Source organism: Notamacropus eugenii, chromosome 1 (genome assembly GCF_028372415.1).
Source record: "Notamacropus eugenii isolate mMacEug1 chromosome 1, mMacEug1.pri_v2, whole genome shotgun sequence".
NCBI classification, from domain to species: domain Eukaryota; kingdom Metazoa; phylum Chordata; class Mammalia; order Diprotodontia; family Macropodidae; genus Notamacropus; species Notamacropus eugenii.
The window spans coordinates 47,336,296-47,361,913 of record NC_092872.1 but is presented as its reverse complement, the minus strand read 5'-3'; the positions used below and the strand labels follow the sequence as shown (position 1 = coordinate 47,361,913).

General features: G+C 37.1%; 1 protein-coding gene across 7 annotated transcripts in view; it reads left to right on the top strand.

The window, feature by feature from the left end:
• The window catches only part of LOC140497984 (phospholipid-transporting ATPase ABCA3-like), a 296,904-nt gene that overhangs the window by 146,634 nt on the left and 124,652 nt on the right, over positions 1–25,618 (top strand). For all 7 annotated transcript variants that reach the window (XM_072599356.1, XM_072599345.1, XM_072599336.1 and 4 more), the window contains one exon: positions 1,306–1,479. In XM_072599356.1, the coding sequence (XP_072455457.1) occupies positions 1,306–1,479 (174 nt within the window). The remainder of the gene's footprint in view (positions 1–1,305; positions 1,480–25,618) is intronic.

The following is a 25,618-nucleotide window of genomic DNA, read 5'->3' as shown; positions in this document are numbered from 1 at the left end:
CTATTGAGAAGGTAAGAGATATGATACCCATTATACATATGAAGTCATGTAAAATATATTATCACGTTAGCCATATTGCAAAAGAAGCAAAAAAAAATTAAAAAAAATACGCTTCAATCTGCATTCAGAGTTATTCATTTCTTTTTCTGAAGATGAATAGTATTTTTTTACCATGAGGCCTTTGGAATTGTGAATCATTATATTGATCGGAGTAGCTAAATCTTTCAAAGTTGATTGTCATTACCATATTAACTTATTTATATAGTCTACTTGAATATCCCAGTTATGTGAGATAAGATTTTCTACTATTCCACTTCTCTGTTTTCTAGTATAGGGAGTACTTCCCCTCTGAACTGTTTATTTTTCTTTCAAGATCATTAAAACGTAACAAAACCACTCCCAGATCCTCTCCTTGGCCTTAATTGACTCCCTGTATGATTTCTAACGACATTACAGTTTTGAGGGGGCACTTTTATCATCCTCCTACCCTCACTTGGAATGAAAAGACCATATGAGAATGGCTATGATGTTTCTGGGAGTTTTCATTTTGGTGTTTCTTTTAGTAGATGGTTCACTACATTCTTTATATTTTCACTTTACTCTCTTGTTCTGATATTTCAGGGAAGTTTTCTTTCATGAATTCTTGAACTATGATATCCAAGCCTTTTTTTTAAATCATGGCTTTCAGTTTAATGTAATGATTCTTAAATGATCTCCCCTTGATCTGTTTTCCACATTTTCTCTTATTTTTTTTGCGGTCTTTTGACTTTGTTTTTACTATTTCTTGTTGATTAAGGAATCATTAACTTTTGTCTGGTTCATTCTAATTTTCAAAGAGTCTGTTGCTTGAGTAAGGTTTTGTCTCTCTTGTACTAAGTAGTTAAACTCCTTCTAAGTCTTTCCTACAGAGCTCTCACTTTTTAAAAATTTCTTTCATCTAGTGTTTTCATTTCATTTAATCTAGCAATGGCATTTCTAAGTCTGTTCCCCAAATAAATTAAGGATAGACTAAAAGGACCAGTGTGTGTAAAAATATTTTTTAGCAGTCCTGCTCTCTTTAACATGTCACTAGTGACTCAGAGGAAGATATCACTAGTATGCATATAAAGTTTGTAGATAGGATAAAGCTGAAGGGTAGCTAGAGAAGAGAATAGGAATCTAAAAATATTTTAACAGGCTAATGTTATGGGAAAAGGTCATATGATGGTAAAATAAAGATTGATAAGGATAAATATAAAATCCTCTAATAGCCTTTGCATGTGATTTGCTGGAAATAATTTGACTTGTTCCTTTTGGTTTTTGTAGCCAACCTAGCAGTTGCCACAGGAGGTATTGTCTATTTCTTATCCTATCTTCCATTCTTCTACATCAGTCTCAACATCTTCCACATGACTCATTACATGAAGTTGGTCTGCTGTCTCTTTTCAAATGTTGCCATGGCATTTGGAGTACTGTTCATGGTCAGACTTGAAGGAAAAGGTAAGCATGGTTTTTCTCCATTTTTTCTTGACCATTTTAGTACCTAGAGACAGTGGGAATAAGGGTAGTATAAGTAGTGCTAGCCTGATTGTTTTCCCCAAATAGAACTATAAGTGCCAAAACGTTGTCTTTTTTTCAGTCACTGAAAATTAATTTTTTGCATTCCATATATATTTAAGTGTAACATATTTTAAAATGCATTTAAAATGTAGTTAGTTCAATAAGTTGTTTTTCATCTTGAATGCATTTTAGTCCATACAAATCCTTTCATTAAATAAGCATTTACTGAATGGCTACCATCTCTCCCTGACTTCAAGCAGTTTATAAATTGTTTGGAGATATAAGACTAACACTTATGAAACAATTAGGGCATACTTAAGAGCTAAATTATGTGGTACATATCACAGATTATAAGAACTCTAGGAGTTCAGAGAAGTATGAACTGAAATATTTTCTGACTTCATTGAGAAGACTGACCTGAGTTAGGCCTTAATTTGTAAGATTTGTCTAGGAATAGAGAAGTAGAGAGGGTATTTGAAGGTACAAAAGACATATCTGAAGTCATAGAAATGGAAAAGAGAATGTTCTAGAAATGTGAGTAGATTAGGTTAATTTGACTGGAAAGTACATTCTGGAGATTAATAGGAAATAAATGAATAAATAGGGTCATCCTGTATTGTGAAGGTCTTTTAAATTAATCAGAAAATTTTGCACTTGATTGAGGAAGCAGTAGTGAACATTGTAGATTTTTGAAGAAAAGAGTGTCTTGATGTAAATGATCTTGAAAGGTAATTAGTTAGAGCTGGTGCAGTCTAAATTGCGGGTGAAAAGTCAGCAAGACACATTTAGAAAATTGTCTTGGAAATCCAAGCATGAGATAATGAGTAGTTGGACCAAAATAGTGCTATTAGGAATCAAGAGGAATACATTATTTATTAGAAAGTATTTATTGATTTCTTCCTTTTGACTTTGCAGCCAATATAGAAATTGCCATAGCTAGATGATACAGTGGGTAAGAGTGCTGGATCTGGAGTCAGAAAAACCTGAGTACATATCCTGCTTCAGACACTTAGTAGCTGCCTGATGCTGGGCAAGTCAGTTAACCCCACACAGATTAGTTTCCTTCACTGTAAAATGAAAATCTTTCTCATAGAGTTGTGAGGATCAAATGGAACATTTATAGCACTTTGCAGAACCTTGAGGTACTATGAAAATACAACAAAGTTTTGTTATTTTTAATTTTTTTCTTTTTATTGTCAGAATCATCAACAGATTTTAATATTTCTATATACAAAGAACAAAAGAGAAGATTGCATGCCAAGCCACATGTGGTTTAAGTGTGTATTAAATTTAGCATAGTAATAACAAGATTGCCTTGTTTACGTCTCCTCTGAACTTCCTCCTATGTTAAAATTTTTTCTCTTTTTAAAACTTTTTCTTTTAGTGTTTTATTTTCCCCCAATTACATGTAAGAACAATTTTTAACATTTATTTTTAAAACTTTGAGTTCCAAATTCTATCTCTTCCTCCCTCCCCACCCCTACACCCTATTGAGAAGGCAAGCAATTCACTATAGGTTATACACGTGTAGTCATGCAAAAAATTTCCATGAAAAAACCATAGACAAAAAAAACTCAAGAAAAATAAAGTTTAAAGAAGTATGCTTCAATATTAGCTGGCATTTACATAGCACTTTTAAGTGTTGCCAAGTGCTTTACATATTTATCTCACTCAATCCTCTATTAATATAATCATATATTTTTTATTTTTTTATTAATATAGTCTGTTTAGTTTTTTCAAATATTAAACTAACTTTGTGTTCCTTGTATAAATCCAAACTAGTCAGATAAATTGTTATAAACTCTTTGCCAAATTTTATTTAACATATTTTCATCAATATTAATTAGGGATATTGTTCTACAGTCTTCTTTCTCTTTTTTGTTTACTTTCTTGCTTTAGGTATGAAGACCATATATGTATCAGAATAAGTTTGATAGGATCCCTTCTTTTCTTATTTTTGTAAACACTTTGTATGTGATTTTGGAATTCATTATTCTTTGAATGTTTGATAAAACGTAAATCTGTATGGTTCTTTTTTTTTCCTTTTGGGAGTTGCTGTGATTGCCTTTTAAAGATTCTCCCCTCTTCAAGAATGCTTGAAAATAAATAATCAATAAACATTTATTCAGTGCATAATATATGCTATTCTATTTAAGACCCATTATTCCCCATGGCTGAAGGGCATGGTTTTGAAGTGTAGAAGTCAGGAACAGGACTCTAAATGTAATAAATGGCAGTCTGGGCCCCTCCACAAAGTAGTGGCACCAGGAGGAACTCACCAGTGAGTGAAGGGGTGGATCTCACAGAGGGTACCTTTCGAGAGCACTTTCAAGTCATTGTGATGAGGCCAGAAGCCATAATACAAAGGGTTAAGTAGAGAGTGAAAAGAGAGGAAGTGGAGACAGCGAGCATAGGGATGGGAAATGGCTTGAGGTGATAGTAGGGTCTACTAAGAAAATTGTAATAATGGGAGAGCCTTAGGCATATTGAATGAGCCAAGGAAGGAACCAGCAGATGAGAAGACACTGAAGATTTGGGAAGGGGATGATTTAAATTCCAATATGCTGAAAGAGGGAAGGAATGGGATTGAGGACACATGTAGATGAGCCAGCCATGGCAAAGAGAAGGGAACCTCATTGGTGGGGGCTTAGGAAAAGGAGAGGTAGGCTTTGATTCTAAGGGTTTTGAGATGAAGAGAGGAGAAATACTTCTGTTTCTCAGCAGGTATTAGAGATTTTTGAGGCAAGTGACTCTTTAGGCTTTTAATCTATGAATTACATCCCTAGTGGTCAACTGCATGAGCACCATGCTGCATGGAAGAGAGATCTGGGCCAGTAGCCGGCGCTAGATTTATGGTGCCTGGTAATCTTAGAGTAGTGGGACAGAGAAGAGAAATTAAAGTTAAAAAGGAAGGAGGAGGGCCAGGGAAAGAGAAGTAAAGAGTATGGAAGGATAGCCTAGGTACCTTAATATCCCTTTAATATGACTTGAGTGATTAAAAAGCACTTCTGATCTTCCACACCTCCAAAAAATTGCAAAACACAAACCATGTTCCTTGTTTGGTAACTATATACTGAAACAATTCCTTTAACAGGAAACAAAGGCTTTTATTTGGTGATTAGAAAATTAAAGTTCTTCAAAATGAAGTACATGAGAGAATACTTGTGACCTTTGCTCATTACTATGACTGAGTTTCAGTGTAAATCCCTATTTTGATAAGGGGAAATGTTAAAAATCAGAAAGTCACTGGGACCTGACTGAAGTAGCAGCACAGAGAAGGTATGATATAACTGAGTGGAAATGGGAATAAAATTAGGAGGCTGCATTTTGTATATAAAAGATTGGTCTGCCTGGTAGGACTAGAGAAATACATCTAAGCTCCTTATTGGAGTGAACAGTGTTTCTAGAAGTAGAACTTTGAGCGAAAAACAAAGGAAAAACTTGAATCTGTGTCAAGAAAGGGTAGAGAAGAATATCATACAGATTAGGAAGAGAAGAATCACTGAGCCATTTCAACTGTGTAATAATTTGGAAACTTTTTGAAAGAAGGTAGAATTCTACTTTTAAAAAATATGTGATTTATTTTTCAGTTTTCAAAAGCGTTCACTTCCACAGGGATTTGAATTCAAAATTTTCTCATCTGTCCCCATCCTCCACCACAGGAGAGCATGCACCCCATCCACCCCTTCCTCCAGTTTGTCCTCCCTTCTATTACCCCCCATTTTTTCATCCCAGTCCACTCCATTTTCCTGTAGGGTAAAATAGATTTCTATACCACACTGCCTGTACATCTTATTTCCCAGTTGCATGCAAAAACAATTTTTAACATTCATTATTAAAGCTTTGAGTTCCATATTCTCTCCCTCCCTCCCCACCCACCATCTTTGAGAAAGCAAGCAATATAGGTCATACATGTGTGGCCATGCAAAACACTTCCATAACTGTATGTTGCAAAAGACTAATCACATTTCCCTCTGTCCTATCCTCCCCTCCATTTATTCCATTTTCTCCCTTGACCTGTCCTCCCACAATAGTATTTGCTTCTGATTATCCATTTCCCCAATTTGCTGTTCCTTCTGTCATCTTCCCTTTCCTATCCCCTTCCCCCCTGCCTTCCTGCAGTGTAAAAATAGATTTCTGTATCCAATTGAGTGTGTGTTATTCCCTCCTTAAGCCAAATCTCATGAGAGTAAGACTCACTTATTCCCTTTCATCTTCCACCTCTTCCTCTCCATTGTAAAAGCTCTTTCTTGACTCTTTTATGTGAGATGATTTGCTATATTCTACCTCTCCCTTTCTCTTACTCATAATATATTCCACTCAACAGTGAATTTTATTTTTTAGGTATTCTCCCTTCATATTCAGCTCAATCTGTGCAATCTGTCTATATATGTGTATGTGTGTATATATATATATATATATATATATATATATATATATATATATACACACATACACACACAGTCACATACATATACATACCTACCCATATATAATATGGACACACATGGGTCTATGTACATATATGTATGTATGTATGTATATATGTGTATATCTGTCTGTCTGTCTGTCTATCTATCTATATTCCCTCTAACTACCCTAATACTGAAAAAGGTCTCATGAGTTACAAATATCTTTTTTCCATGTAGAAATATAAAGAGTTCAATTTTAAGAAGTCCCTTATGGTTTCTTTCCTGTTTATCTTTTCGTATTTCTCTTGATTCATATATTTGAAAGTCTGATTTTCTATTCAGCTCTGGTCTTTTCAACAGGAATGCTTGGAAGTCATCTATTTCATTGAAATTCCATTTTTTCCCCTGAAATATTATACTCAGTTTTGCTAGGTAAGTGATTCTTGGTTTTAATTCTATCTCCTTTGACCTCTGGAATATCATATTCCAAGTCCTTCTATTCCTTAGTGTAGAAGCTGCTAAATCCTGTGTTATCCTGATTGTATTTCCACAATACTTGAATTGTTTCTTTCTGGCTGCTTATAATATTTTCTCCTTGACCTGGGAACTCTGGAATTTGGCTACAATATTCCTAGGATTTTTCCTTTTGGGATCTCTTTCAGGAGATGATCAGTGAATTCTTTCCATTTCTATTTTACCCTCTGGTTCTAGAACATCAGGGCAGTTTTTCATGATAATTTCTTGGAAGATGTTGTCTAGGCTTATTTTTTGATCATGGTTTTGTCTGTTTTCCAGGTCAGTTCTTTTTCCAATGAGATATTTTATAGTTGTCTTCTATTTTTTTCATTCTTTTGGCTTTGTTTTATAATTTCTTAATTTCTCGTAAAGTCATTAGCTTCCATCTGCTCCATCAAATTCTTCAGTGAGGTTTTGGACCACCTTTTCCATTTGGCCAGTTCTGCTTCTTAAGGTATTCTTCTCCTTGTTGGCTTTTTGGACCTCTTTTTCCATTTGGATTAACCTATTTTTAAAAGTGTCATTTTCTTCACTAATTTTTTGGATCTCCTTTAGTAAGGCATTGACTCATTTTTCATGATTTTCTTGCATCTCTCTCATTTCTCTTTCCAATTTTTCCTTCACCTCTCTTACTTGATTTTCAAAATTCTTTTTGACCTCTCGCATGGCCTGAGATCATTTCATATTTTCTGGAGACTTTGGATGTAGCAGCCTCTACCTTGCTGTTTTCTTCCAGTTGTATGCTTTGATCTTCCCCTGATTGTATGCTTTGCTTTTCCTTATCTGAAAGAATGAAAGAAAATAAATTTTCACCAAGAAAGTAACCTTCTATAATCTTTTTCTCTTTTTTGGGCATTTTTCCAGCCAATTACTTGACTTTTGAGTCCTTTGTCAAGTGGAGGGTATACTACTCCAGGCTTCAGACGTTTTGTTCAGCTGTTCTCTGAGATTTCTCTAGGGACCTGTAAGTTCTCAGTTCTTCCAAAGTGGCATAGTCAAGGAAGAGATGTTTACTCCTCTCCTGTCCTGCACTCTTGTCGGTGAGCAACCACAAGCACTCTTTTTTCCCCTGGACCTGCTAGTAGGATTCCCTCTCCACATTTGCTACCAACTCCACAACAGCAGTGCCCCTTCTCACCCCAAGACCATCATTCAGGAGTAAGACCCAGATCAACTGCTCAATTCCTCTAGGATCTGTAGGTGGAAAACTCCAGAAATGGCCACTGCTGCAGCAGTGGCTGCAGTACCCTGGGACTTAGGTCTGACTAAGCTCCCCTCTCTCTCAGGTGAAAGAGCTTTCTCATTGACCTTTGAAGCTGTGTTTGGTGTTTGTGGGTTGAGAAATCTGGAAGCCACAGCAGCTATCTGTGATTCAGTGCCCTGAAGCTGCTCCAGTCCTGTCTTTGCCATGTGGTCCACCCTTGGCTGCGCTTGCTCTGACCCCAGTGTAATAGACCCTTCCTGTCAGCCTTCCAGGTTGTCTTGGGCTGGAAATGTGTTTCACTGTCATGTTGTGGCTTCTGCTGCTGTAGAATTTGTTTAGAGTCATTTTTACAGGTATTTTAAGGGCTTTGTGAGGGGAGAGCTCAAGCAGGTACATGCTTCTACTCTGCCATCTTGGCTCTGCCCCCTGGAATTATACTTTTTGAGAAAGAAGGAGCATCTTATGCTCCATAGAATGATACTATTGCTCCGAGAAAGGGCATCCATTATTGGCCAGCTAAAAAGGGATATGTTTCTTCTGTATGCTGATGACTCCTTACTTAGGAGTGGGCATTTATGAACTTGGCATGAACATGTGGGAGTTATGCTATCTTCCTGAGGTGTATATCTGAAGGTCTGATAGTCACCTTAGATTTTTCGACAAATAATTTTCAAAAATTTTAGAGCAGGGATTATTAGCCTTTTTTCATGTCATAGACCCCTTTGGCAGTCTGGTGAAGTGTATGGAATCTCCTTCTCAGAATAATATTTTAAAATTCATAACATAAAATACATTTGATTACAAAGGAAGCAAATTACATTGAAATATAGTTATCAAAATATTTTTATCAACAAGTTCATGAATCATAGATTAAGAATCACTGGCTTAGGGAAAGGATAGATAGAATAAAAATCAATGAAAATTCTATAGAGAAAGTTAGTCAAAGCGGGCAGAGCCAAGATGATGGAGTGAGAGCAACTACTCACCTAATCTCTGAGACAAACTCCTTTGGATACCTCTAGGGAGAGAGTCTGAATAAATTTTAGAGTGGTGGAGTCCAGTGGGAGACAGAGAATGGCAGATTTCCAACCCAGGATAGACTGGAAGGTCAATGGGAAGGATCTGTTACATGGGGCTGGAGGAGCACACAGCACACAGGCTGTACCAGTGTAGACCCCACCATAGCAAAGCCAAGCAGGAAGTCCTGGGTAGTCTGAAGCTGTAGCAGTGCAGAATCTCAAAATATCGTCCAGGATGGGAGTCCAAGGGAACTGAGAGAGAGAGAACTCTGGAACCCCAGGTTAAATGTCTGTAAGTCACCTACTTGAACTTCTGGGAGCCAAGATGGCAGAGCTCTCCCCCTCCTTTTGTTGACATTGAAAAACCCAGAGAGTATTTCCCCAGGAAAAATCCTAAAACAGTGGGATCAGCCAAAGGGGTAAACAGTCTCTTACCCCGAGAGGCTAGGAAAATTGCAAAGAGGGGTCCCTCTTGCTGTGGCTAAAGGGCACCAATGCGGTACTGTAACTGTCCCAGACAGCCCCACTTCAGTGAACCGGGAGGAGGTCCTGAGCCCCAGGGGGGTGGAGCCTGCAATCATCAACACTAGGACCCCAGATGTGCCTCAGCACAGCCAGGGGAATAGGGAAGACACTAGTGCAAATGAGGTTCATCAGCTGCTGAGCTTGCCTGTCCTCTAGGTCAGGAGAGGAGACCTCCTTTGGCCAGACCACCCCTCCCCCACATTTAATGCAGTTAGCTCCAAGGTAACTTCAGGGAAACTCAGAAAGACTTCACCTGGCCTCTGCTTTGGCACATCAGCCAGCTCAGTACCAGGTAAACTACAGCATTCTAGCTTCTAGCTGAAAGAACCAGAGGCCATAATACAAAAAACCTCAAATTCTAAGCACAAGAATGGTGGTACAGAGTCTCCCCCATTCCCCAGAAGCAGAGATCCACTTTAAAAGCCAGGAACATTAGTCAAAGCAAAGAAGCTCACAGAAATATAATTCTGAAGACACTAAGAAAAATAATTTTGATGAAATGAAAAAGGGAAAATTTTAAAGTTTGTCTGAAGAGACCGGTAGAATCAGACTGAAATGGTATACTGAAACAAAATGTGAACTGTTTTTTCCAAAGTTACCAATTATCTTTTCATTGTCAGACTTGACGTTCTTTTCTAGGTCTGTATTTTTCTTGACTTCTCTCTAGTATTTGCCACTGTTCAGCCTTCTCATGGATACTGTCTCTTCTCAGGATTTTTGTGACACCATTCTCTCCTGTTTCTTTTCCTGGGGTCAGGAAGACCTGAGTTCAAATCTGGCTTCAGACACTTACTAGCTGTATGGCTCTGGGCAAGTCCCTTAGCCTCTGTTTTCCTCTGTTTCCTCATCTGTAAAATTGGAATGATAATGTTACCCCCTTAAGGTTGTTGTGAAGATCAAATAAGATAATAATTTTAAAGAATTTATCACAGTGCCTGAAACTTGGTAAGTGCTGTGTAAATGTTAGCTATTACTTAGTATCATCATCATCATGTTCTTTTTCTCTGATTTGTCTTTCTTATTCTATTTTGCTGAGTCTTCATCCACATCATCCCTCATAACAGTAGGTATATCTATGGCTCTGTCTTGAGCCGCCTTCTCTTTTCTCTCTCTGCCTTAATTTGGTGGCCTTATGAACTTCTGTGGATTTAATGAGCTTCCATGGATTTAGTTGCTTCTATGTAAACCACCTCTATGAAAAGTCTGAAGGAGAAGAAAGAATAATAATGAGGAAAAAATATGGAGTACAATTAAGAAAAACTAACCCTGAATTATTTAAGCAAGCTATTAAAAGTAAAATAGAAACTGGACAACAGATAGCACATGAATCACAGAAATCTTATAAATAGAATAATTTCATTTTGAAGTCAAACTAGTATAAATCAATTGTTACAACAAGAAGATCAAAAGAACAAACATTTGACTTATTTGCCAAATGGAGAAAGAAGTGTGCCAAAGGCAATACCAGATTAAAATATAAATTTGTATGTAAGATCTTAGAAGGAATGAATATGTACAACATTGCCTCATAAAACAAAGAAAATTAGTTAACCTCCTAGAAAATAACTGTAATCGTTTAAATTAGTTTGACCTAAACAAGAGAGAGAGAAGATCAACAGGTAAAATGGGTAATTTTGATTACAATAAATGCTCTCTGATTTTAACTGAGCCCTTACTATTACCTGACCATCCACATATTTTTCACTGATTGACTTTCCATCACACTTTTCACAGTGATCATTTTAAACTGTCTCCTCTCTCCTAAAATTTCTTAGCTCACTTTTTCCCCTCCCTTAGTCGAGGATCTTACCTCCTACTGAATTGAGAAAACAGAAGCCATCCATCTGTCACTCTTTTCTATCTTAGAAATAGTTTTTACCACCTCCCATTATTTTTTCTTTTGTTTCTGTATTTAAAGAAATCACCTTTTTCCATGTCTTGTCTTCTCTGTTTATTCACTGGCTCTTTCCAGGTTACCTACAGACAGATGGACACACCTGACCTGATCTCCCTTAGCTTTAAATATTGTTGACCCTGCCTTTTCCTCAAGCTATCATTCTATTTCTTCTCTTTCACAACCAAGCTCCAAGTAACAGATATGTACACTTGGTGCTGCCATTTTTTCCCTCTTTCACTTACTTCTCAAACCCTTGTAGTTTGCCCTCTGACCTAATCGGTCAACAATCTGTTGTTCTAAAATTTAAATAAGTTTTTGTTGATGTCTTTTTAACTTCACCATAATTTCCCCACTATTTCCTTAACTCACCCTCCCAACAAGTCATCCCACATGACACATAGTATTCTTAAAGACAAAGAAGAAAAAGTGGAAAATAATCAGCATAACTGACCAATATATAAAAAAGGTCTGAAAATATGTGCAATGTATTTCACTTATGGATCTCCCACTTCTGCAAAAGGATGGGGTTGAAGGTTCTCTCATATGTCTTCTTTCAAGCCTTATTTCCTCTTTATATTTTGTAACATTTATTTTTTTATTTTTTTGCAGTTCTTTAAATAGTTGTGGTCATAAACTGTTTTCTTGACTCTGCTTACCACACTCTGCATCACTTCATATAGATATTTTAATGCTTCTCTGTATTTATCACATTTGTCATTTTTACAGCACAGTAATAGTCCATTAAATTCATATCCTATATTTTGTTTATCCATTTCTCAATCAATGGGCATCTGCTTTGTTTCTAATTCTTGGCTGTCATAAAAGTGCTGCTCTAAATATTTTGGTGCATATGGGACTTTATTTTTTCTCAGTGACTTCCGTCATGTGTAAACTCAGTAATGGGCTTCCTCAGTCAAAGGGAGTGTACATTTTAGTCACTTCATTAGGCATAATTTCAACTTACTTTCCAGAATTATCATACCGATTCACAGCTTCACTGTGTGCCTATCTTATCACCCCTCCAACATTGACTGTTTCCCTCTTTCATCATCTTTGCCAGTTTGCAGGGTGTGAGGTGCAACCTCAGGGTTGTTTTCATGTGAATTTCTCTTATTATTAGTGAATTTTTAGGGCATTATTTTCTTTAGTTAGCTTTTATATACCCCTTTTCCATTTGGGCAATACTACTTTTTAAGAGATTGTTTTCTTTAGTGAAATAAAACCGTCTTTCATGATTGTGACTAATTTGCAATGCTTCTTTTGAGAACTGTTTATTCATATCATATAACCGTCTTTTGAGGAACGGCTGCAAGGATTTCTTAAGTGACAAATCCAGTGGTCTTTTACTAATTCTTATTCAGTTTGACCTCTCTACATCTTGACACTTTTGATGGTCTCCCCTTCTGAGATGCTTTCACCTACCTTTGCATCTTTGGCTGATTTCTCCCATGCAGCTCATCATTCTTTCTCATTATCTTTCTCCATTCCCTATTATGTGAATATCTCCAGAGCCTGTCCTAGACCTTCTTCTTGTCTTCACTCTCTCATGAACTTGATTACCAGATTATTTCAAGTGACTTAGATCCTTCTATCCATCCATAATCTTTTCCCTGAATTTTAATCCTGCATTACCAACTGTCTACTGGACATATTTACTTTGTTGTCATTGGCATCTCAAAATTCAACATGTCCAAAATCAAAATAGTTATATTTCCCAGAAACACATGCCTCCTAAAAACCTCTTATTTCTATCAAGGGTACCACCAACCTTCCACTTAATTACATTCAGAACCTTAGAATTACCTTATAATTTACCTTCTTTATCCCCCATATCTAATCAGTTCTTAGTCTTGTCAATTCTACCATCTCCTGCATACACACAGACTCTACATTGGTCCAGGCTCTTGTCACCTTTCACCTGGACTACTACAGTGGTTTCCTAATTGGTCTCACTGTTTCCAGGTTGATTGGTTGTTGTCCTTCATCTTCGAAGAGGATCAAAATGACTTCACCATGATAAAGTGAAATTTCAGTGTGTCTGACTGTGGGTGATCAGAACAATATGAGCTCGGAATGCTCTACCACAGGTTGGGCAGAGATAGTCCTTGTGAATATTTGGGGTGGATATCCCAAATTTGCACATTCTGCATTTACTTTGCGCTGTCTCAATTCTGCTTTGCTCAAAGAGTACAGCACCCTTTCTGATGTGGGCATACCATGCTGAATGGTCCCGTGCTAGTGTCTCCCATGTTGCACAGTCAAATCCAAAGTTCTTGAGAGAGACCTTGAGAATGTCCTTGTATCATTTCTTCTGGCCACCATGTAATCACCTGCCCCATGCAAGTTCTCCATAAAATAGTCTTTTTGGCAAGAGTACATTTTGCATTCGAACAATGTGGCCAGCCCATCAGAGTTGTGCTGTCTGAAGCATAATTTGAATACTTGGCAGTTCAGCTCACTTCCTTCTGAAATCCCACCCTCTTAACAACTGTCAGATTGATATTCTTAAAACATAGGTCTGACCATGTCACTTGCTTATTCAAAAATCTTCATGGACTCTCTGGATAAAATCCAAAATCCTTAATCTGACATCTAAACCCCTTCCCTGGCTGACTTTCATTTTTATTTTATTTTATTTTATTCCACTTCATGCACTCTTTATTTTAGTCAGGTTGACTTGCCATTCCTCCTGTTTGACACCCCACCTTCTTCCTCAGCACTTCAGTTTAGGAATGAATTCTCACTCACCATATTTATATAAAGATACCTTTCCCTTCCTTATGACATTAAAAGTCAAAAACTCTTCTAATAATTCTTCTCCTTGGAGAGGATTCTGAGAAGATGGTGAAGTAGGTCAGAAAATTCCAAATTCTCTGATTTCCCTCATAAAGAAGATAAAATAGTGCCTCAGGATGAACAAAGGGTGGGTAAAATTAAGAGTTTGGGCAGATCAGTGATCCTCCTGGGACAACTAGAAAATATCCAAAATCTCAGGAGGCTGTTTGGTCCCTGTGAAGTAGTACCAGGCTAGTTCTGTTGAAATAGCAAGAGGAGAGCCCTGGGCTAGCAGGGTTGGGAGGTACCAGCCATGAAAATTTTCACCTCCCAGACAGTGTGGGGAGTCTAGATAGTGTCTGGAGGAAGGGGGAAGGGGAAAGCTTGAGGGAACCTCTGCTGATAAGATACGTTAGGCTCAGCTGTGCAGCTGAGACATGGCCCTGGGCAAGAAGAAACCAGCACACATATACTGAGTGCAGGAGCAATGGTGCAGGGATGCCTGGTATCAGTTCCAGGCCAGAGGGGAGAACTAAAGGAGGAGAATCTGAGGCCAAAGGCACCATCCCCCATCCTTCAGGACTAGAGGTGATTACAATAGTAATTTTTCAAAAAATTAGCCAGCAAAGAGCTCAACCATAGAAAGCTACTATGGGAATAGAGAAGAAAGACTTGGACCTGTGGAGGAGGACATTATCCACCCTCTGAGAAGCAGGACAAGTAATTGGGTGGTTCAAAAAAAAGATTGGTGTAGACCTGAGTATGATGTGATTCCAAAAAGTAAAATCATTTAGGAAAAGGCAAAGAGAGTAATTATTTTATGCAAATGAAGTGTGAGAAGAAGAACTGACTCAGAGGAGTTAGATGGAAGAGGACTTCTGGTAGTTCTAGAACCCTACTGTCATCAGAAATGGGTTAATGGGTTAAAGAGGGAACAGTACACATATATATCTAGAAGGGTATGAAAATTCTAAATTCAGAAAGAAATAAAAAGCTAAGGGGATGGGGCAGAGAGAATAAGGGAGGAATTTTTAGAGGGAACTCTACTCACATCACATCAGATCACATTAGATTAAAGAAAGAACAATATATACATCTAAGAGGGAATAAAAGTCTTAAATTTATAAAGAAATAAGAGCATGAGGGAGTAGGAGAAGGGGGATATAGAAGGATGTCTAGATTAATGAGAATGAGATAGAGAGGGAATAGCATACATATTTGGAAGGCTATTAAAGTCTTCTAAATTCAGATAGGAAAAAAAGGATAAAGGGAAGAGGGAGGGGATGATAAGGGAGGGATCCTCCAAAGATAGGTTAAGTACCACTGAGGAGGGGGTACATTAAATAACAGGAGGGCAAGGTAGTGGATAGTAAAGTAGAGAAGTCAGGAGGGATAGGAAATAAGAGGCACACAAACATAAAATAAAGGTTAGAATTTATTAGGAAAAAAGCAGTGATAGTATTCATGATCTCAGATAAAGCTAAAATAGCTTTAATCAAGAGAAAAATAGGAAAACCACACTATATGTCAGCCATATTAATCAATTTTGTTTTAGACTATTTAAAATGTAGCATAAGGTTGAAATGTTGCTGTGGTATAGAAAATGATGAATTGTGAGACTTAGAAAATATGGAAAGACTTGTACTTATAAAGGAAGATGTTACATGTCTTATGTATCATGAACCCTTTATTGGCCTGTATCTTTGTGCTGGAAGACTCAGCATGTGACATAACTGTGTTGTGAAGTAACATTATTTGCTGCAGCTTAAATTAGTTTTAGTTTGGATTGGTTCAGAAATGACACAGAGTCTCAAGTTTGATATGTGTATATAGTATTAATACTTGTTTTAATAATAATAATAATAAAGATCTCAATCAGTAAGTCCCAATAGTTATACCACAAATCAGTAAGTCTCAATAGTTATGATACAATCAGTAAGTCTCATGGGTTATGCCACAATCTTACTACAATTGATGAGCACTAATGGAGGAATTATTTATATCTGAATCATGTGACTGGGGAGTTCCCGGCCAGCCTTCAGTGTCCAGATGGGAAGGTCCTGGTCTATGTGTCCACTGCAGTGGGGGACTCCCGAAGGTGGCTCAGGACTACCCGCCTTCAGTAATTCCTTCTAACCAAGAAGGCATTTTGCCAATTAAATGCATGATTGATGGGAAAGGAGCTGTTCTCAGAACATGCTTGAGAGCATTTCTGTTTCGGGATGTCTGATTCTGGGAGGGGTGGCCAGTCCTCCCTAGTAGCAAACGTCATAAACAGTCCTTCAATGTCTCGCTAAGAATATGATTAGAGCCAGATTGCAGGCATACTGAGTGAGGTCAGAATGTCCTAATGCATTTATGCATCACACATACTCCTGATCAGACTCTTTCCCCATTATCCTTAAATCTCTGTGCCAGCCTCCTTTTAGTTATCTGGGCTGGAAAAGTGATGGTGATTTTTTTTTTCCTCAGATTCCTTTATCAAGGTTGAGTATGGTGTTCTTAATACACATGTTTGGAGTAGTTTTTTGAGGGAGAACTCATTGTACTTGCTACTTTGCCATCTTAATTTTTCCTCCATTTCTCTGGAATATATGGAAATATTGTACAGGAAGGGCAGAAACATTAAGGTCTATGCTTGCAATAAGGAAGATTAAGAGAGGGCCAATTAGGGGTATATTGAAAAGTAGTTTTTGAATCAAATTCTCCTGAAAGCTAGATCCAAGAAACTTCAGATTGGAGAGCCCTTCTTCTCCTTGGCATAAAACTGATTTAGACATGGCCTCATAAGATGCCAATCCCAGTAATTGGGATTGATGACAAGGCTATTGTTTTTAAAATCCAATCCATCATGTCACAATACTAGGGTCCTAAGAATAGTATGGAAGATGGAAAACCCAATAAATATGATGGTATTGGGCCTAATCTTAGACTTCATCGCAGTTAAGAAAAGCACCCTTATACAAGGTACAACATGGTCCACATGTGAAAAGGACATGTCCTATGAGGGCTTTGATAGTAGCTGGCATGGGAGCAGACTTAATTAATTGATGCTGCAGTCCCATATCATGATTAGGTATCAGCTGAAGTTAGATCAGATCTTTTGTTGTTTGCTAGAAGAGGAAAGCCAACATAATCAATTTGCCAAAAAAATTATGTGGGATCATGCCATACTGATCCTTCAAAAATCAGATGCTCTGATTGCTACAAAGAGTATCATTAAACAGGCATTTCATCTCATCCTTGGTGAAGGTGTTCATGCATTCTCAACCCCACTGAAACATAGCGTTAATGATCATTTTTCCAGTTACACCTAGTCCCCTATCTCTACTCTTTTTGTGAAAACATTACCCTGGCTATTCAGTGTGGCAGTGGGCATATAATGCCTCCAATAGACACTAATACAACCCACCAACAACTGTATGCATTGAGAAGCATCAGCTAAATTCCTTCATTGGTCCTGACCTCAAAGTGGGAAGTGTTTAATTGTCCAGTTCTCTTCTTTCCATATCCATAACCCTTAACACTTACCCAAACATGGGCACAGTGTAACTAAAAATATTTCCTATACCGTTTCTAGATTCACTCATCAATCAACCAATAACTTAGAAGAGTGTCTTCAGTTATTGGATCAATGGCCATTGAGATCCAGTTGCATATAACTTTCTCAAAACAGGTAGAACTTTTAGTAAACCAAACCAAACAACATTGCTTGGTATATGAAGTATTAGATAGGGCAAACACCATTCTACAGAAATGCATATGGCAGCCCCAGCAAAAAGCCTCTTGCTATCTACATAAAATCAGTAAAGCTTCTATCACAAAGAACATTCCAAGCTTTGGGGAGAGTCAGGGCAAAAGGATGTCGTGAATGAGGTGCAACAAGAAGGGCAGTTTGACCAGACCGTAGAGTGAATGGATGACAGCAATGTATGATAAAAGTTATTATTGTCTCTGTGTTACCAGTGATTAGCACAGTGCTTACACATAGTAGATACTTCATAAATTCTTGTGGAAAAATCAGGCTGAGTAGGTAGACTGGGATTAAATGTTTGAAGATCTTTTAATACCAAATAGAGAAGTTAATATGTGACCTTACAGGTAATGTGAATTGAGGGTGAAATGATCAGATTTGCCCTTTAGGAAAAATCTCTTTGGAGTCTGTGTGGTAGATGTATTGGAATGGAGATAGACTTAAGAGAGAGAGAATAATTAGGGGGTCAATGCAGTAGCAGTGCCATGGCCTCTTCATTCTAATTACTGTAATATTGCTGAAAAGATTCAGTTCCACCTCTATAGTATTTCCTGTCTGCTCCTTCTCCTTTCTGACGGCCCCTACTTTATCATAGGCTCTGATGATTATTTTCTTAGAAGTGTTCTTGCCTCCACTTTCTTCCACCTTCAACTTTTCCTTTTCCTTCATACTGCTGTCAGGATCATGTCAGTGCTCAAAACTTCTTAGGGTATTCCAAGGAAAGTTCATGGTCCTTTGCCTGGCATTCAAAGATTCCCCCCAATGTGACACCATCCTACCTAGCTTTATCTTCTATTACTACCATCCCCTACTACACACTCTTTGCTCTAGCCAAACTCAACTATACTTCATGCCCCAGACATTCTTTTCACTGTTCTGTTTTCTGTCTTTTCATACTTTTATTTCTGCCTGAAATATATCTACATGCATATACAATACACATATTTGCATATTATATACATGTATTAAAGAGGCAAAGAGGAAGATAAATATATGTATACACATATATGTCAGCCTTAACTTAAGTATATGTGTATATATCTATATATATATATGATTACAACATTATCATTATATAAATAAGAAAATCATATATATATATTTATCTCCCCCTCTTTAGTTCTTATATAGCTTTTATAACAACAGTAATTGACAACTGACTTATACATCTTTTGAAACTTAATCTGACAGCATATGCAGAGGCAGCTAGGTAGCACAGTGCTGGTCTTGGAGTCAGGAAGATTCATATTTGTGAGTTCAAATCTGGTCTCAGACACTTACTAGCTATGTGACCCTGGGCAAGTCACTTAACCTTGTATGTTTCAGTTTCCTCATCTGTAAAATGAGCAGGAAAATAAATGGTAAACTACTTCAATATCTTAGCCAAGAAAATCCCAAATGGGCTCATGAAGAGTTGGGCACAATTGAAAACTGAACAACAAAAACTGTGTGTAGGATAGGTTGAAGGAAAAAGAAGTAGAGACAAGAGGACTTAGCAATAGTCTTGTTAAGGAGATAATGCCTTGAATGAAGGGGTAGGTGGATAACAGTTTAAATTATAAGGAGGAAATAGTTAGTAGCAATATGACAGTAATTGGGCTGAACTGGTCGTGGCACACCAGAGTAGTAACCTTTGTCTGAATGGTGGTGAGGAGGACGTAGAGTGAAACAGATTTTCAGGTACTTATTGGTCAGAGACTCAGAGCTAGCATACATTCTTCACTCATAGGTGTCAGTAAGGCGTTCTCTTAGCTTATGGCTGAAGCATCAGACCTCTTGAAAAGTACAATTTAATTTCATTTTTATATGTATAGCCCATATAAATTACAAGGTTCCTTAGCATAACTCCCACTCTTAGAGACAAGTCTCAGGTCCCAGAGTAAGGCTTCCCTTCAGGTTTATAGAGGTACTCCTGGGGAGCCAGAATTTATTCTCTTAATGCCATTGAGCCATACTTGAGCCTCCAACAATGTGTTGCCCCCAAAAATCATCACTTGAGAATCATTTTTGTCAATAGCCTTAAGTTTTTTGCTACAAAAAATAAATAGCTATTGATATTTTTACACTTATAGGATCTTTTTCTCTGTCTTAATCTTTTTGGGGTAGAGGCCAAAGAATAGTATCACTGGATCAAAGGTATGTACTTAATTAGCTTTTGGAAAGAGGCATTTACTGAGATGGAACAGTAAGAACAATGCAAAACAACCCCCCAAAAGTCTGCAATACGTTTCCCCCCAAGTACCTTCAAAGTCCAGGGAAAAGTGGGCTAAAGCTTATAAGGCACATTATAATTCTCAGTTCCTGGTTGCTGGAAGACTTTATCTCTCATTTGTGGGGTAGTTAAGATATATACCCTTAGGGGTGTGTGTGTGTGTGTGTGTGTGTGTGTGTGTGTGTGTGTGTGTGTGTGTGTGTGTGTGTGTGTGTGTGTGTGTGTGTGCGTGTGTGTGTATATGGGGATAATAGTGGGACACTTAATATTTACCAGACTTGTTGTATCTTATAAGGTCTTCCTTTAGTCAAAATAAACTTGTGTTCATCCTTTGTTGCCGAAGAAGACCATGCCATCAGAGAAGTGATGACATGATTTGCACTTGACTTTGAGGGAGGGGAGGTCTGTTCAGGGTCACCAGCCTCACTTCTCCTCCAGAGCCATCTGAATCCAGTGACCAGATATTCATCAGGATGACTGGAGATGACCCAGGATGCACTGGGAGACCTTGGGCCCTTTAGGCCAAGGTCTATGCAGGAAGTTACTTAGGAAGAGGTAATGGCCATTCATTGAATAGGCCTATTTAAGAAGTAGCTACAGCATGGTCCCTTTACAGAGGCAAAGAAAAGAAAGTTATCACGCTGGGAGGGAAACAGCAACAGTTACTATTGATAATCACCCTGAAGCCAGGAGGGTCCAGAAGAGAGCATTTAGGCAGGGGGCAGGGGCCCCATGGTGTCAGAGCTTCACAATGCAGTAGGGGGAAGGAAAGGGAAGGGAAGGGAAGGGAAGGGAAGGGAAGGGAAGGGAAGGGAAGGGAAAGGACCTTGCTCAAGGCTGAAGCTGAGTCTCTCCTTTGTTCCTAAGAGGTGTTTTATTGGAATACCATGCTACTACAACCTCTCACATGACACTGATTGTAAATTGGCTTAGTAATTTATAAATGACCCCTCAGTGTAACCAAGTTTATTTGGTCTGTCAGAACACAGTTCCTGTAAAATATCACTCCAGTTTCAGAGACTTTTTGAACTCATTCTAAACCTGTGAATTTCTCTTGATTGGGCCTCTTACATTTATTGCAAGTAGGGTATGGTTGAATTAATTTGAGTAAATCAGTCAATTATATACATATGCGAGCTGTGTGAATAGATTTTAAGGATTTCTATATTAGTACTAACATTTCCTTATGTATAAAAGTTATTTTGGTAAACCAGTATGTATATTTGATTTTGGGCTAAAATGTCCCCAAAGTAGTCAATATGTATATATTACATATCCGTACTCTCTTTTTAAAGGAGAAAAATGTAGGTTTATGATTTATTGGGGTATAATCCACATAAGTGTTTCATTAGCAAAATTTAAGATACCAGAGTTACAATATTAGTTTTTCAGGCAAATGTAGGGAGCCTTCTAACTCATACCTTTGATAGAGAAGGAGGGCTCGGAGGTGGAATCTGAATAATCTTCATAACAGTATTGTGAAGTAATATCCAAAGAAATGTTATCAATTAATAGATGTTAGCCATGAATTATGCTTAAAGTTTCTAGTTAAGTTATTAAGAAAATTAATATGTAGTGCATTACTAATTAAATGGTTCCCAGCCACAAAGCAGAGAACATGCCAACATTTTTCTGTCTTGTTACTTTGGGTTCTTCACTGTTTTTTCCCCTACTTAATAATATTTTATTTTTTTCCAATTACATGTAAAGATAGTTTTCAACATTCATTTTTTTCATTCATAGAATTTTTTTCTCAATTACACATCAAGATAATTTTTAGCATTCATTTTTATAAGATTTTGAGTTCCAATTTTTTCTCCCTCCCACCCTTTCCTCCTCTCTTCCTAAAATGATAGGCAATTTTGATATAGGTTATACATGCAGTATCATGTATTTCCATATTAGTCACAGGTGTGAAAGACGAAACAAATCAAAAGAGACAAGGCACAAAAAAGAATAAAATGAAAAATTGTATGCTTTAATCTGCATTCAGAATCCATAGTTCTTTTTCTGGATGTGGATATGATCATTTTCAAATTCAGACCTAGTAGTGGTATTGCTGGATCAAAGGATAGGTATACACAGTTTGGTTGCCCTTTGGACATAGTTCCAAATTACTCTACAAAATGTTTGAATCACTACCAAAAATGCATGTGTCCCAGTTTTCCCACATCCTCTCCAACATTTATCATTTTCTTTTTTTGTCATATTATGTGTGGTAGGTATGAGGTGGTACCTCAGAGTTATTTTAATTTGTATTTCTCTAATCAAAAGTGATATAGAGCACTTCTTTATATATCTATAAATTACTTTGATTTCTTCATCTAAAAACTGCCTATTCATATCTGTTGACCACTTAACAACTGGGTCACTTTTAAATATTGCTTTTCAGAAACAAGCATGTTTTTATTTATTTAATTTTAGTTTTCAGTGTTCACTTCCATAAGATTTTGAGTTCTAGATTTTCTCCTCCTCCCTCCTCTCTCCCCTCCCCAAGACGGCATGCCCTCTGATATAGTTTCTCCCTATACACTGATATTAAACATACTTTCACATTAGTCATGTTGTAAAGAAGAATTAGAACCAATGGGAGGAACCACAAGAAAGAAGAAAACAAAACCAAACAAAGACATTGCAAGTAGTATGCTTCGATCTGCATTCAGATTCCACAGTTCTTTTTCTGGATGTGGATAGCATTTTCCATCATGAATCTTTTAGAGTTATCTTAAATCCTTGCATTGCTGAGAAGAGTCAAGTCTATCAAAGTCAGTCATCACAGAATGTGGCTGTAACTGTTTACAATGTTCTCCTGGTTCTGCTCCTCTCACTCAGCATCAATTCATGTAAGTCTTCCCGGGTTTTTCTAAAATCCATCTGCTCATCATTTCTTATGGAACATAGCATTCCATTCCATTCATATACTTGTTCATCCATTCCCTAATTGATGAGCATCCCCTCAATTTTCAATTCTTGGCCGCAACAAAAAGAATTGCTATAAATATTTTTGTACATGTGGATCCTTTTCCCGTTTTTATGATCTCTTTGAGATACAGACCTAGAATTGGTATTGCTAGGTAAAAGGGTATGTATAGTCTTATAGCCCTTTGGGCATATTGCCAAATTGTTCTCCAGAATGGTTAGATCAGTTCACAACTGCATGAACAGTGTATTGTCTCATTTTTCCTCACATCCTCACTAAAATTTGTCATTTACCTTTTCTGTCCTATTAGTCAATCTAATAGGTATGAGGTAGTACCACAGAATTGTTTTCATTTGCATTTCTTCAATCAACAGTGAGTTAGAGTATTTTTTTGTGTGGCTATAGATGGCTTTGAAAACTGATCATATCTTTTGATCATTTATCTACTGGGGAATGGCTTTGTTTTTTTACAAATTTGACTCAGATCTATAAATTTGAGAAATGAGACCTTTGTCAGAGATACTTACTCCAAAATTTTTTTCCACTTACTATTAATAACTATATTTTCCATCATCCCATTCCCCTCATTTATTCTATTCTCTCTTCTTTTACCCTGTCCCTCTTCAAAAATGTCTTCCTTCTGATTATCCCCTCCCTGAATCTGCCCATCCTTCTATCATCCCCTAACCTTCTCCCATCCCCTCCTACTTTCCTGTAGCATAAGATAGATTTCTGTTCCCAATTGTGTGTATGTTATTCCCTCTTTGAGTCTTTGATGAAGTGAAGTTCACTCACTCCCCCTCACCTACCCTCTCTTTCCCTCCACTGTAAAAGCTTTTTCTTCCCTCTCTTATGTGAGATAATTTGTCCCATTCTACCCATCCCTTTCTCTTCTCCCAGTACATTGCTCTCTCTTTTATTTTACTTTTTTAAAATGTCTTCCCTCCATATTCATATCACCCCTGTACCTTCTCTCTCTCTCTCTCTCTCTCTCTCTCTCTCTCTCTCTCTCTCTCTCTCTCTCTCTCTCTCTCTCTCTCTCTCTCTATATATATATATATATATATATATATATATATATATATATATATATATATATATATACTCTCTCTCCATATATATGTATATATACTCCTTCTAACCACCCCAATAATGAGAAAGGTCTTATGCATTACAAATATTCTCTTTCCATATACGAATGTAAATAATTTAACCTTATTAAGTCTTTTATGATTTCCCTTTCCTGTTTATTTTTTTAAGCTTCTCTTGAGTCTTATATTTGAAAGTCAAATTTTCTATTCAGCTCTTGTCTTTTCATCATCAATGTTTGAAAGTCTTCTATCTCATTGAATGTTTATTTTTTACCTTCATGGATTATATTTACTTTTGCTGGGTAAGTGTTTCTTAGTTGGAATTGTAGCTCCTTTGCCCTCCATAATATATTCCAAGCCCTCAGATCCTTTAATGTAGAAGTTGCTACAGCTTGTGTTATGCTGACTGTGCCTCCACCATACTTGAATAGTATTTTTCTGGCTGTTTGCATTATTTTCTCTTTGTCCTGGGAATGCTGGAATTTGACTATAATATTCTGGGAGTTTTCATTTTGGCATCTCTTTCAGGAGGTATGCAGTGGATTCTTTTGATTTCTATTTTACCCTCTGGTTCTACAATATTGGGGCAGTTTTCCTTGCTAATTTCTTGAAAGATGATGTCTAGGCCTTTTTTGGATCATCGCTTTTAGATAGTCCAATAATTTTTAAATTATCTCTTCCTGGATCTATTTTCCAGGTCAGTTGTTTCTTCAGTGAGATATGTCACATTGTCTTCTATTTTTCTATTCTTTTGGTTTTGTTTTATTGTTTCTTGATTTCTCACAGTCATTAGCTTCCATCTGCTCCATTCTAATTTTTAAGGAATTATTTTCTTCAGTGAGCCTTTGCACATCCTTTTCCCATTTGCCAAATTCTGCTTTTAAAGGCATTCTTTTCCTCATTCTTTGACCTCTTTTACCATTTGGCCTATTCTTTTTTTTAAGGTATTATTTTCTTCAGTATTTTTTTGTGTCTCATTTACCAAGCTGTTGACTTTTCCCTTTTTTATGCTCTCTTTGGGATACAGACCTAATAATGGTATTGTTGCATCAAAGGGCATGCACAGTTTTGTAGCTCTTTGGGTGTAGTTCCAAATTGCTCTCCAGAAAGATTAGGTCAGTTCACAACAGTGCATTAAGGCACTAATGCAGTGCATTAGTGTCTCAATTTTCCCACATCTTCCCCAACATTTATCATTTTCCTTTCCTGTTGTATCAGCCAATCTGATAGGCTGAGGTGATTACCTCACAATTGCTTTGATTTGCATTTCTCTAATCAATAGTGATTTAAAGCGGTTTTTTATATGACATTTAATTTCTTTATCTGAAAACTGCCTGTTTATATCCTTTGACCATTTATCAATTAGGGACCGACTTGTATTCTTATAAATTAGATTCAGTTTTGTACATATTTTAGAAATGAAGCCTTTATCAGAGACACCAGTTGTAAATATTCTTTACCAGTTTTTTGCTTTATTTAAAATCTTGGTTGCATTGGTTTTGTTTGTGCAAAACCTTTCATTTCATAATGTTCTTTATCTCTTTTTTGGTCATAAATTCTTCCCTCCTCCATAGAACTGACTTGCTCTCCTAATTTGCTTATGGTATTACCCTTTATGTCTAAATCATGTACCTGCTTTGACTTTATCTTGGTATACATTTTGTGATGTTGGTTTATGCCTAGTTTTTGACATACTCTTTTCCAGTTTTCCCAGTATTTTTTGCCATATAGTGAATTCTTATCCCAGAAGCTGG